General features: G+C 34.8%; 1 protein-coding gene across 4 annotated transcripts; it reads left to right on the forward strand.

Moving 5' to 3' along the window:
• The first annotated feature begins 376 nt into the window (after positions 1-376).
• Positions 377-14,294, forward strand: LOC134677058 (endoplasmic reticulum junction formation protein lunapark-B). 4 transcript variants are annotated; one of them, XM_063535492.1, is made up of 10 exons: positions 377-730; positions 6,096-6,331; positions 6,760-6,892; positions 7,366-7,483; positions 7,748-7,866; positions 8,498-8,560; positions 9,040-9,169; positions 11,143-11,283; positions 11,777-11,851; positions 12,441-14,294. In XM_063535492.1, the coding sequence occupies exons 1-10, from the start codon at positions 704-706 to the stop codon at positions 12,518-12,520; spliced, it is 1,122 nt and encodes a 373-aa protein (XP_063391562.1). In that variant the 5' UTR covers positions 377-703; the 3' UTR covers positions 12,521-14,294. The 4 variants fall into 4 exon arrangements, with proteins under 4 accessions (XP_063391562.1, XP_063391563.1, XP_063391566.1 ...); XM_063535493.1 differs by having other exon boundaries at positions 7,366-7,453; XM_063535496.1 differs by lacking the exon at positions 11,777-11,851.
• The last annotated feature ends 204 nt before the right edge of the window (positions 14,295-14,498 follow it).

A 14,498-nucleotide genomic window follows, 5' to 3' on the forward strand; every position in this document is an offset into this window, starting at 1 on the left:
GCCACCGCTGTCGTGTGAATACATATAGACGGTCAAGCAAATCTTGTCAGTAGAAAAAGGCGCGAAATTCAAATTTTCTATGATACGGTAACCCTTCGCGCCTACATTTTTCAAATTTGCCGCCTTTTTCTACTGTCAAGATCTGCTTGACCAACTATTTGTGTCATTCAAACGCTTTTTTAACGCGCGTTGAAAAAGCTGTCGTGCGAACGGGGCCTTAGTGTTGATAGAAACGGTTGGCTAAACTGTACATATTGTATATTTTATCTGTGCGCAGTTGCGTTTTGTAACTGCTATGTAAAGACTACACGGGAGCTGAAATAACTAGAATCCGGGCTCTACGCTGACTTGACATAAAAAATATAGTTGTCAACCATCTGTCAAGTTGCTAGAAAAGTGAATGTTTTTTCACGATTTCGCGTCCTTTTGTTTCGTTTAGCATTCAATATGTTCGAAGTCTATACTGAAAACATCTCCTCTGACATGTAGCCTGTTCTGCAAACTGTAATAAACGCACACACCTTCAATTGTGTCGGCGTTGTAGGTTATAAATTGCACCTATTTCATTGTTTAGTATCGTCATCACTTCGTTGCTTCAGCCGGACCTATTTTTAGATTGTTATAACTCTTTAACGAAGCCTATGTTTCGAGTGTTAATTAGAATTTACGTCGATTAACGTGTCGAAGTGATTCGCCGGTGAAAATGGGTCTGATAATTTCGAGATTTCGAGTAAGTACTTTAGACTTGTATTAATATTTTTTTTTCTATTTGTAACGTTGCCAGAACTATTTCGATGGTTGAACATATGTCTAATAATCACCTGGCAGTAGTTCAAATACTCGACCATGACCTATGAAATATTATTCAATTGAATTAGTTTTTAGATATAATTGATTTCAGTTACCATGTGGGCTTGTATCATTGTCCCCTCCACAGCATTTCACACTCACTTTCATTATGAATGCTTTCAAATTAGATGTCTAGAGTCCGTCTAAGTTAACTATGCACTGACTTAAACCAACCAAAGTGAGGACTGTCATTATTAATGTCATATTTTTAAAGAAATTTGTCATTAATGGTGACATCACCACACTTTGTAATTTCAAATGCCATGAAATTTGCTTGAGCTGACTGTATTAGCTAGCATTTATTTCATACATTATGATTTAATATATATTATGTCAATTGTTATAATTATGCTAAATATTGGGAGCTAATTTACATATTTATTTATTCTTGACGTAATTATTTATAGATGTTACAGTTCTACATTGTATGTTTAAAGACAGTACAATTAATAAAATTATCTAGTATATTTAACTATATATGGTTGATATTAAATTGGTTTTTTAATGCAGGATTTAAAGGCAATATAAAAAAATAGTTTTAAAACTTTCACTATTCTCAGATTAAGATAAAATTTGGTAGATAAATATAGAATTATCTATTCTGTACAACATCAGCGCAATTTACATTTTTTCATCTCAAATTTGGATTTCTTGTTTATTCCGACCAAAATGAAGAGTTCTTCAATCCTACCACTTTTTATCAAAAATAATAATGAAAGAGATAATAGTTATTTGTTTTACAAGAGGCAAAGTTGTTGTTTAACTGCTTGTCCTAATATGAAAATGGAATCTGGAGCATTGTGAGGGTTTCAAAGCATGAGAGTTAAACAAAATTTGCCCCCAAGTGAAACCCCTAAAATTTTTCACTGCACCAACCTGAAGGAAATATTAAATGTAAAATATTCAGTAATTCAGTAATATCCAACAAAATCAAACCAAATCAAATCCAAATGAATATTATCAAATATTTATCAACCAAAAACATCATTTAAAAGTCAATTCTACCAGTAAATATAAGAAAACAACTCAAAATTTGCATTTGATTACTTTGCCACACATGTGAATAAAATGCAACTTTGCTATCAGTTTTTGAAGTGCAAAGTAAGCCTTTCCGAGCTGGTGTAGTGGAAAAAAGATTAATATCTCTTTGTCATGGACAAGGAAAGGTCAGTTAATGTTATTCCCAATAGTATTGACTTGTCAAGTAAATGAATTCAGTTTATTCTTCAAGTATTGTAATGAACTTTGATATATTCCGATGCCCTTCAGAACAATGCAGCATTCAGTTTGGTTTACATTCATTCACTATTGTGGAAAGGTGTGTGTACAGTCGACGTCAAAGAGATCTTTACGACTAACGTTACAAAAAATTATTTACACGACTTTATTGTCATAGCATTTAGGTCGTGTAAACATTTTTTTGTTACTTTGGCTGTAAATCTCTCTTTGACGTCGACTGTACATGTATGTATGTGTAGGTATATGTTTGTGTATTTTATATTGTCAGTCAATAAGTCTCTGGGTTGTGCGGCATATTATAGAAAAATCAAAATCAAAATCAAAATATACTTTATTCATGTAGGCCTAGCAACAAGCTCTTATGAATCGTAATTAATCTTAATCTAATTATCAGAGCAATTTATTGATGTTAATATTATTCCATAATAAAATTGGATTATTATACATGTCAAATTTAACACTAAGAATTTCACAAAAGGATCGTCAAACATTTAAAAAAAAAAATTGACATTACACACCATATTTTTTTTGGATTCTGTTAAATTCGGGGTATGGTTACGTTTAGGAAAACTAAGTGGCATAGTTAAATCTGAATTTTTTTTAAATACTTAGTGTATCGTCGGGTGACAATCAGCAGTCACTAACTAACACCATTGAAATTATTGGACAATAAACCGTGTTACAAGTGACTTTTGCTTGTCACCCGACGATGTGTTGTATACACAGTGTAACATGAGGAAACCGAATAATTTTAACCACGCATTTCTGAGGTCAAAAGAAGTAAAAAATGTATTATGAGTTTAGGTCAATTTCGCCAAAAAGTAATATTTTTTTTGTTTCGTTTTTTCAATTTTTTGAATGTATTTGTACATAAAAAATAAATGTTAATGGTAAACTTGTCACTTAAAATTGATTTTTTTTTCGTAGAACCTTCTTTTTGCAAAGTGTTACTTGTCACTTTTGACATCTTTCAATAAGGATATTTAGACTACATCCCATAGCAGCAACATCACCATCAAAAAGGCATTTTACACTATGTAACAATAAAAACTTGTTTTTTTTAAATTTATAATATCTCTGAAACTAGGCAAATTTCAAAAAAGTTTATGATCAGGAATACGCTGTTAAAATTATTCGGTTTCCTCATGTTACACCGTGTATATTCATGCTTGGAAAACATGTCCGATTCTTACCCCCTTATTCATAAACGTTTACTAAAGTTGACAAGCCGATAATAATCGTTTGTCCCTTTCCATAATACCAATACGTCGGAAAGGGACAAACGATTATTAACGGCTTGTCAACTTTAGTAGACGTTTATGAATGAGGGGGTTTCGCGCTTAGCACACTGGATGCGATTCGCACGCTGTTCCGATGTGCGAGCGGGATGTGGCTATAATACGTGACGTTGTCTCGCTCAAACATCGGAGCGACGTGCGCATCGTATCCAGTTTGCTAAGCGCTATACGGCTCGGCCACGACTTTGCGCGCCGGCGACGGCGGCGGCAACTATAAGTGAGCCGTTACGTCATCAGTTGCATAACGGTGTATGCAAAGTCTAGACTGTAAGATATCTTTGAACACTAATTATGATAAAATGGCCTATATCAATTAGGATTAGGTGGACGAGCGGACTCTAGGCTTCCACGTTTATGAATAACGCCATTAATGTTTACAAACACAAAACTTAAAATAAAATTTTAAATTCTTAACAATGACGTTCATAGGAAGAGGATATTCAATAAGGAAGCAAATTCCTCCTACATATAACTTCAAAATCTTTAATTATAGTTCCTAATGCATGGCAATAAAGTTCAAAATCATTTAACAAGTTCCCATTAGTCATGCTCTAAATAATGCAGACTTACTTTCAAATTGAACAAAAAATAACATTCATCTGATTTAGTCTAAGTAAAAAGTAAAACACTGTCTCGATTTTGCTCTTATTTCCATGATATTTAGGTCTAATCTTGAATGACGTTTTGTCTAGACGAGTCTCTTAAAGTATCATTTGTCGTCTCTAATGATTACAAAATTGGTTTGCATGTTTAAAAAGAGCGTGGGGCGAATGCTGTCTACGTTTGGAAACTGGGGGCCTACCGCGAAAATCGAAATTCGCAACTTGCGGAGATTTTTCTCTTTCGCCTACTAGCTAGTTTGACAGTGCACAACATTGTATGGGGACCTTGCACTTTGAGACTATGCGCTGAAACTTGGCACAGTTGATTGTTAGCTGGTCTTGAGCGTCTCAGTTAGTGGGGGGGAGAGGGGAAAGTTCGACGCCGCCGCGCTTCACTTGGAGCAACATTTCTCTAAAACTATACCTATTAGGGCATGTGATATATCATTTTCGGATAAATTAAGGATAAGAAATCTAATTTTGGAACTAGAACAATGCACTTTCTAACAAAAAAAAGCGTAAAGTAGAAAAGACTAAAAAACGTATTTGTGATTTTTTCATAATTACCAATTTTTTTTTTAAGTGTAGCAGGAATCTGAAAACATTAAATACAGTTGTAAAGCCACACTTATTACGTTTAAGAAAATATATAGTTTATTATACAAAACTTTTGATAAATGGGAGATAAAAAATAATATTAAGTGTGGGTCAGAGTGATCTCAATACAAAATACTATGAATGTGGGAAAGTTACTTATAATTTGTTCTACAATCGTTTATTTTTTTTAGTTTTTCGTAAATAACTCGTAAACGGTAGCCCACAGCAAAAAATAATCTTTTACGTAAATAATCTGTTTCAGATTTCTTATAAAGTAAGTGCTACTTTTTTTCGCTAACATCAATATTTTAAAAAAATATTGAAGGGAGAAAATAAATACTAAGGTCCCCTTTTTTGCTAATATTGCTCGTGCCTCGCATCGCAACGCTTAAGATTCCATTTTTCGAACCACTCGCTACGCTCGTGGTTCAATTTTGGAATCGTTCGCTTGCTCGGGTATCAAAGCACGAGGGTTAAACAAAATTTGCCCCCGAGTGAAACACAAAATTTTTCACCACACCAACCCAAAGCAAATATTAAATGTAAATATCAAACAAAATCAAATACAAATGAATGTTATTAAATATTTATCATCCAAAATCATCATTTAAAAGTCAATCCTACCAGCAAACGTAAGAAAACTACTCAAAATTTGGAATTGTTTACTTTGCCTCACATGTGGATAAAATGCAACTTTGCTATAAGTTTTTGAAATTTAAAGTAAGCCTTTCCGTGCTGGTGTGGTGAAAATAATTAAGCACTACATCTGTAAAACGTTAGACAGGCCGTCGGCCAAGCGTAACATTTTTAAAAAGTAACGCATCAACTACAAGTCACAATTAATTATAAGAACGAGTTGAAAGAGTTAAGTAAGTTAGCCTTATAAAGAAGTTAACCTTTTGACCGCTAAAATTTTAAATTTAAATTAAAGCATTAACTTCACCTTCACTTTAAAAGGTTAACTTCTTTATTACCTACAGAATCCGGATGAAACTAAATTCTATACATTGCTGACTACAGATTACAATGAATTTAGTTGTAAAGATAATCGCTATATTCTAAAGGGGCCCACTGATTAATAGTCCGCCGGACGGATCGGCCTGTCAGTTAGAACAAAAAGTTGACAGTTCCGAACAACTGACAGGCCGATACCGTCCGGCGGACTGTTAATCAGTGGGCCCTTAAAATCGGGATTTAGTTTAGGGGTCTGCAAGACACCTAAATTCGACTTAGGGCTCTCTTTCTCCTTAGTTGTTTATAGGTTTACATGGTATAATAATATACACCGCCTGGTACTCTCTTCCCGTCTTTTCGTGGTCACGTGACTGACACAAGCCTACGTCATCATGCGACAGCGCTATATGATAATATGCGATAGCGCTATATATAGCGGCCATGTTATTCTGACGTAGGCTTGTGTCAATCTGGGAAGAGACGACCATGTTTTATTAGAGTATGGGTAATTAAGTACGGCACATTTGTTAACTCATGATTTCTTTTTCTGTTCTAGCGCAAAAAGACGACAACAGAAATTCTAGAAAAACTCGAAACCAACATCAAACGAATCGAACAAGATGGCCAGAGCAAAGAGCAGAAGCACAAGCGGGTCATCGGCTACGTTATGGCGTACTCTGTGGGCCTCTACGTGTTGTTCGCTATATTATACTACTTCATGTATGTCGGGAAGAGTCAACATTGGCTGAGTTCAGTGTTACATGCTTCGCCGCTACTGGTGTTGCCTATTGTGTAAGTATTTTGAAATTTTTAACCTTTTTTTAAAGTTTTTTTTATTAGCGTGAAACCTAATGCGTACTCTGTGAACTTTTACGTGTTGTTCGCGATAGTACTACTTTATGTATGCGGGGAAGAGTCAACACTGTATTACCTGTTGTGTAAGTATTAAATAACCTTTTTTTAAAGTACTATATTATTTGGTACCACCCCAATATCCACTTTATACAGAGTGGATATGTACTTACTAGGTGTACGTCATGGCGTACTCAGTGGGTCTCTGTCTCTACGTGTTATTCGCGATATGTTACTATTTTATGTATGTGGGAAAGAGCCAACACTGGTTAGGCCGGCCCCTATTTACTGGGATTTTGGGTATGGGTTTTAACCTTTTTTTAAAGTTCTGTATTAGCTATAGATAAACAAACTTTTTTACATTTCAGTGTGATCTTCCTACGCACCGCGATATCGTGGTACTACAACTGGACGATCAGCAAGAACAGGATAAAGCTGAACAAAATGAAAGAAGAAAAGAAGAAGATACTCGAAGAGGTCATGAACACTGAGACCTACAAGGTAAGCCTAAAAAAGTCAACAGTGGCGCTCGCTTGGCAGTTATGGGAGTTTAATTTCAATTAGCATTGAATATTGGGTCCAAGAAAATTCACAACAAGTGCGCCGATGAGCAGCGTACATACAAATAATTAAAACTACGAGTAACGACGTATTCTGCGTCATGATAACTGAAATAGATGTCTTATACGATACGAAGGAAAAAATACCAAAAACTTCAGTGCCAGATACAACTGATACAAGCCGCGGCCTTGGTTTCTTTTTCTTTTGGTTATGATTTCGTTATATCGTATATAGTTGATTTATCGCAAATTCTGTGTAGTAGTGTTTCTTGTTAAAATATAACAATTCAAAATATTTCATAAAATAATTGACATGATAACTTTTATAGTAATGAATATTTATTTTAATTTTAACAAAAGGTTAAATTCAATAAAATACGGAAGAAATCAACATTAAAAATGGTATCATTCCAGGTAGCGAAAGAGATCCTGGACAAGTACGGGAGCCCTGATGACCAGTCTAAAGCCCTGAAGCCGTTCATGCCCTCAGTCAACGTGCCTGGTAACAGCGGTAACCCTAGCACGCCCCCAGGTAGCCTACTTAATATAGTGCCCTCTATCCCTTGCTAACTGCTTGCTACCTAGTAACCTCCCAGAAGCAATTGTTTTAGTTTTGAATTTGGAACCTATGGTTTAATAAAAATACAAAATGAAATGTTGAATACGTACAATAATATGTACACAGACAGAGCCTTAGGGTAAACGGCGAATGGAAATGTTTTAGGTGTCAGCTACCATTACTAGATCCTATGCCCCTGTGATAAGGTTTACAAATGGTTACGAATAATATCCACAGCAACCCCTGGTCAGCTGAGACAGCGCCAACTCGCGCTGACTTCGACTCCGATCAACCAGAACAGAGAGCTGATGGCTATGAACAATATGGGATCGACGTTCAAAGGGCCCAGGTTGAGGGTGAGTTCTCCTGTATTTTCTAGGGTTCCGTACCCAAAGGGTAAAAATGAGACCCTATTACTAAAACTCCGTCTGTCTGTCAGTCTGTCACTAGGTTGTATGTCAGGAAGCGTGATAGCTAGTAGTAGATAGTTGAAATTTTCACAGATGATGTATTTCTGTTGCAGCTCTAACAGCAAATACTAAGAACATAATGAATATTTAAGTAGGGCTCCCATACAACAAACGTGATTGGTTTGCCGTTTTTTGCGTAATGGTACGGAACCCATCGTGCGCGAGTCCGACTGTGCGCGGCCGGTTTTTTTAAGCTTTTATTTAACTTGCCCTGTTAGTTATTTTGTTAGTGTAGGTCAAATCTTGGGAGCTAAATATGACCCACGTTCCGAATTCCGATTGAGTTGAAATGGAGTTTATCTGATAATAGAGACAGGTGGTGGCCATGGGAACTTTGTCATAGTACATCGCCAACTAATTGTGTTTGGGGTCGTTAGAATTGTATCGATGAGTTAGTTGTAGACGTATGTGAACTGGGTGTATAAACTTATTTAGGTATATTTTTCATCTTTTTATATGACTATCTGTTGTTGGGTACTGTGCCAATCTCACCGGTTATCTAACCAATCTTTGGCAGATGTCGGACAAGCAAGCCAACGGTGTGCCCTCTGTCCGTTTTGCCGACGTGGACAACAAACCAGTAATCAATTTATCATTATGATTGTTCATTTGTGTATATTCCATTATTTCAAATGTATATATTCTAGACCCTTTTGAACCCTCTTTTTTGTTATATTAGATTAGGAACATTATATACATATGGTTTGCAATTTACATGTAAATGTTCAAAGGGAATGTTTTTTCAATTTATAGGATGAAATTTGATTCGGTGTGTGATTGTGATTCAAAATTGAACATATTGGCATTAAATTTTTATTTATTATAGAACAGCGTTTTCTTAGACAGCAGTATTAATTAATTATTTTATAAAAATCATTTCAATGTGACATGCGTTAAAATCTGTGCACTGACAAAAATTTCATCGTGTATATCTTCATGTCTTTATATTGAATAAATTAAATCCGTTCCCATTCATACCCCGAAAAGGTGACCGATCGAAAACTCGTGTAAATCCGTCGTAGTTTAAAAAAAGGTTAAATAGTAAAAATCCATTTTCAGTCTGACCAACTGCCTCGCCCTTTGTTGGACAAGAACCGCTCTGCCCTGGATAAAGTGGTGGATTACTTGCTGAAGGACGGGCCCAACCATCGCATGGCTCTCATTTGCAACGAGTGCTCTTCTCATAATGGTGAGTAGTTTTTTATGCAGCCCTCTTCATGAAACTTATTGTAACTAAAATCCCATCAAAAACATAAATGTAAAAAAGGAGAGCCAAGTTCAATACAAAAATTATGCTTGGCTGTGGGGTTCGACGCAAAAAGAATGGAGATCTAAATGAGTGCCAAGTTCTATGCAAAATCCAAATATGTATTTATAGGAACAAAATAACATTATAAACAAGTATTAAACTCTATTTCTTTGCTTTATTGGATACCTATAACAATTGCTGTTATTTAAAAAAAATGCGAGATCTTAAAGCAGGTTAGATTTGACTTGGCCAGTTTTCATTACATCAGTCATTTTATAAAGTTATTCAACATATATATTTTGTAATTCTGATAAAAACTGGCCAAGCCAAATCTAACCTACTTTAAGATCTCACATTTTTTTTAAATAACAGCAATTGTTATAGGTATCCAATAAAGCAAATAAATAGAGTTTAATACTTGTTTATAATGTTATTTTGTTCCTATAAATACATATTTGGATTTTGCATAGAACTTGGCACTCATTTAGATCTCCATTATTTTTGCGGCGAACCCCACAGCCAAGCATAATTTTTGTATTGATCTTGGCTTGGCTTACATTTATGTTTTTGATGGGATATCAATACTTTTTGTAAAGAAAACTAGGCAGGTATTGAGATTTAATGTTTTTTCTTGTATTTCCGCTGCATGTTTTTTACTTCTGTTCTTTGTATTAATTATGTGGTGCCGCGCGCCGCCAACGACACACCGTTGACCGGTTGTTTAGCGCGTATTACAGGTTTTTTGTATGGGGACCCCCCCTATTTTTTAACTTTTTTTATTTTTAGATTTTTTCCTACGCTTACACACAATTACCGAGCTGGATTCCAAATTTCATCCTTCTAGGTCATCTGGAAGTAGGTTAGGTTTAGGTACTATATGTCAGTCACAATAAAAAAGAAATTTGTATGGGGACCCCCCCTATTTATTAACTTTTTTTTGTTTTTAGATTTTTTCCTACGCTTACACACAATAACCGAGCTGGATTCCAAATTTCATCCTTCTAGGTCATCTGGAAGTAGGTTAGGATTAGGTACTTATATGTCAGTCACAATAAAAAATGGTTTTTTTGTATGGGGACCCCCCCTATTTTATAACATTTTAATTTTTAGATCTTTTCCTACGCTTTCACACAATAACTGAGCTGGATTCCAAATTTCATCCTCCTAGGTAATCTGGAAGTAGGTTAGGTTTAGGTACTATAAGTCTGTCAGTCAGTCTTAAAATTTACGACTTTTTGACCTTCATATCTTTATAACCGTTTGAGCTAGCTTCATGAAATTTGGGCTTCTAGATGTCCTTATGGATATAATTAAACACACGTAGTTTTATGTGTTTACGTTAAAGATGTTTTGAGTTATAGAAGGGTCAAAAGTGGCACCAAGTGGTTCGTGTAATATTACACTTGGCGCTGGCTAGCCAGTTCCTTTGCTTGAACTTGGCTTGACACGCTGCCGCGTGTCTAGATACTCATACATAAATTAAAAAAAAAAGCAATTTAATAGAATTTAGTAATAGTAAACTACCACTCCAAAGTCGCTGGCCATTTTTCTGTCTTGACTAGAAGGCGAGTTGCAATAACTTTACTCTGTATCTTTAGATATTTAAATAATCTAATATATAAAAATCTACCCTCAAATAGATCCTTAAGCCAGTTCAGGGTAGATGAAAACATTACACGATCAAATATAACCGGACCGATTAAAGTCAGGTCGTTCAGTGACTGATCCAGGCGGTTACTTATATATTCAGTTAACCAATAAATGTTATAACTACCCGAATATGTACAAATTGTTTGTTTACTTTTATTTGAATACCCAAAGATGCAGACTATAATGGTTGGTTGCAATACGGTGACCAGCCTCAGATTCAATTTATTCAGAAGGACTGTGTACATTTTTTTCTAACTTCGCAGGAATGGCAATGGTAGAAGAGTTCGACTACGTCTCGTATGTGTGTGCGTATTGTGGACGCCTCAACCCTGCCCGCAAGCAGCGCCCCGCGGCCCCACTGCTGTCTTCTCCAAGAGCACTGCCGGACATACCGCGCCGAATGGGTTAGTTTAACCTATTAACCTTATGTTAAAGTTATGTCACATGCAACTACATAACCCGGGTAATGTCAAACAGATGCAAAATGGAGCATGATGCGTGTTTTACTTTTATAAACTGACGACAAGCAACATTTTTACCGTTTAACCTAATGTTAAAACTAAGTCCTCAAAACATAACGTACCAAATATTAACAAATGTTAGGATATTATGCCGATAACTGGCGGGAGATGGCGCAGGATCGAGACAACTGGCGTGCACTCGTGTCGGAGGCCAAGACTCATTTTGGGTCGTTGCGCCATTAAGTAAGTAAGTAAGTTAGGATATTATCCTATTATTAGACCTAAAAAATGCTACCCGCAGTATACACTTTACCATACGTTATTATAGATAGCTCCTGTAAAAACTAACGAATATAAACTTCCATTTGTACAATAAATACATTGTATAATACACCATACCGCACGTATCCCTACATATATCCCTTTCATATCACAGGCGGTGACGACTCTTCCATATCCAGTTCCAGCGACAGCGACGATGACAAGAAAGTCAAGATATCTGAAATTGGAAGTAAGTAAAGCCAAACTGAGTTGGTAGACCTTATTTAGTTGTAATAAGGTTGTGAATAGTCAATCAACAGTCAACGATATAATATGACTGGCGATTCATGCGAAAAAAACCGCCTGTATTATAATGGGCGATACTCGTATTTTTAGGTAATTTGATTCTGCCACGCCGTCGCTCTTTGAGGTGTATTTAAGTAACGATGATAGTGATCTGTGGCAAAAGCTAGGCTCATACCTTATGGCTTAAGACAGTGTTTTTGATGTCTCATTCTGACTTATAAATGCGTTTCTATTTAACCTTTTGACAGCCGAAGACGTCATAATGTGGCGTAAAACTGAGGGGTTAACGTTACATGACAAATTTTAGATTAGGTACTGTCATAGTGATAAGGTTCAAATTGGCTCGCAGTTTTATTACTAAGTGGTCTACCACTTTCTTGGCTGACTGTACACTAAATTAGTTAATAATTCAAATTTGGGGTATGAATTTGCAAGTCCACAATGTGTAAATTGATACATGCATAATACATGTACCTACTTAAATCTATTGAAATTGTTATGCTATTTTTAAATAATCTATTTGAATTTTTCAGGTTCAGAAGCTGAATCGGATCGGCCCCCCTCTTCATTGGAAGGGACTCCGAAATCCACCGCCGAAAAGAAAGAAGACTGAACGAATAAAAATCTTACGTGTTTCTTAAAATCTTCTCTACAAAGAGTGCGAAATATTCAAAATAATGTACGGAAAATATGTTTTCCTGGTGGCGAATTGGTCTGTAAAGACGCTGTCAGTTTAAAAGTATTTGTCTCTGACGGGTTGATGGTTTGAACCTTTTAACCTTTTCTTAAAAGTAGACTTTAACAGGTAGTATAAATGTTATTAAAGTTGTACTATGGCTGGAAATAACACGGCAGTCTTCTGATATCTTAGATGTGGAAAAAGACAAAAGTACTAATTAGTTAAAACTTTGCGTTAAAAAAAGGCGAATATTGGTAGTTTTGTGTAACAGCATTGGGGTCTTATCTAAATTGGATTTTTTATTTTATTTTAAAGAGATACTGTCAGTTATGTTCAATGTGAGGTATGTTGTAAGAAAACGGCGTTTAGGGCCTATTGTCGTTAGATGTAATTAAAGTAAATAGAATTATCTTATGACGCTAATTACCTCACAAGATTGCATGAATTTTTAACATTTATATTGGCTCTCTTGGCTTACTTGAAAATTAATCGTAAGTCGCAAAATAAAGTGCCTAAATTTTTTTCGCGCCAAAAGTGGCTTCGACAGCTGTCAACATTATTTTATAGATGCGAAAAGATGCTTCCAGCCAGTGATTTTGAAAATATATTTTTTTTCCAAAATAATGTAATGTAATATCGGATGGTAATAAGGCTAAGAGAGTGTATAAAATTCCTATATTACAACGATCTATGTTTGGTTTATGAATAACAAAATTTAGAAGAAAAATTTGATGCCATTTTATACCTAAATCTGTCATCGCTCTTTATTATAAAATTGGAATAGAAAATTATGTTTCTTTTATTATTTAGTTTTGACATGAGGCTCTCGAAGAAAATATTCGTGCCTTGTTAAAAAATGGTTCATTTAGAGGTAAATTACATGCAATAATTGACTAAAAGAGTGAAATGGTGTCGCTAGTAAGCTTTTCCGATATCCATTTTGACATTCAGATCATAAAAATGTTGCTAATTTATAATTTTATTTGCGTTTGGTTTATCTCTATTTTAGGTAAAAAACTTAATGGAAAAGTAGCTTTTGTAACAGTATTGTTTCCAACAGTAATTTGTTCACATTAAGTATGAAATACATTTTCTGTTAAGTTTTTCCTATAGTTTAATATTGAACTCGATACGAACGAATATTTATTCTTATTTAATTTTTGTCAACTAATAAGTTATTTTGAATCTTCATAGTTTCTAGTTTAAGCTGGTTTAAATTATTTATTTTAAACATAATTTAATTTTAAATATATTTTTTGGGCCCGCTACTTAAATGAGCTTGGGGTTATGATTGGATAATAATAAGGCTTCAGAGCCAGTTTTGCAAAGATAATAAAATAACTTTATTATATCCATGAGGACAGGAACTCAACACAACAATGCTACAATATTACCTACTATTGGTAGCACGAAAAGAACGTTTTTATTCCTTTAATTCTGAGTGTAAAGGTTTGTTATTATGAATAACTCTTACAAATCTTGTGTAAACTTTTCTATGATGAGACAAGTAGCGTTATTTGAATACCTTACTTTGTTCGGTGTCCTGGTTTTGGAATTTAACACGTAATTTTTCCATTTTTTCCTTTAATATAAATGCGTATCTGCATGTTTAAAAAATATATTTAACAAGTAAAGGCAGCAATAAACTAATTATAACCCCAAACACTTTAACCTATGTACTAACAATTCCTATCCTGCATTTTACTCAATTGATGACTATTTATCCGGCCAGAATGTAGCTTAAAAATAAAATAAAAATTACTTCTAAAAATATACTCAAACGCTTTTTCTAGTCACATTTACTTGGTGATCCGAAAGTTGCATTTAATTACCAAATGTATTGAACACATAATCATAACTGTCATTAAATATTTATTAACATTTTTTGGATCACCAGCAAATTCAATTAAAA

The sequence above is a fragment of the Cydia fagiglandana genome, chromosome 25 (assembly GCF_963556715.1).
Source record: "Cydia fagiglandana chromosome 25, ilCydFagi1.1, whole genome shotgun sequence".
NCBI lineage: Eukaryota > Metazoa > Arthropoda > Insecta > Lepidoptera > Tortricidae > Cydia > Cydia fagiglandana.

Excerpts from the sequence above, each read along its gene's own strand:
- LOC134677058 (XM_063535492.1), top strand. The coding sequence starts at position 704 with ATGGGTCTGATAATTTCGAGATTTCGA. Across the intron at positions 11,284-11,776 it reads GGACATACCGCGCCGAATGG|GCGGTGACGACTCTTCCATA; the intron begins GTTAGTTTAACC and ends TTCATATCACAG. Across the intron at positions 11,852-12,440 it reads CAAGATATCTGAAATTGGAA|GTTCAGAAGCTGAATCGGAT; the intron begins GTAAGTAAAGCC and ends TGAATTTTTCAG.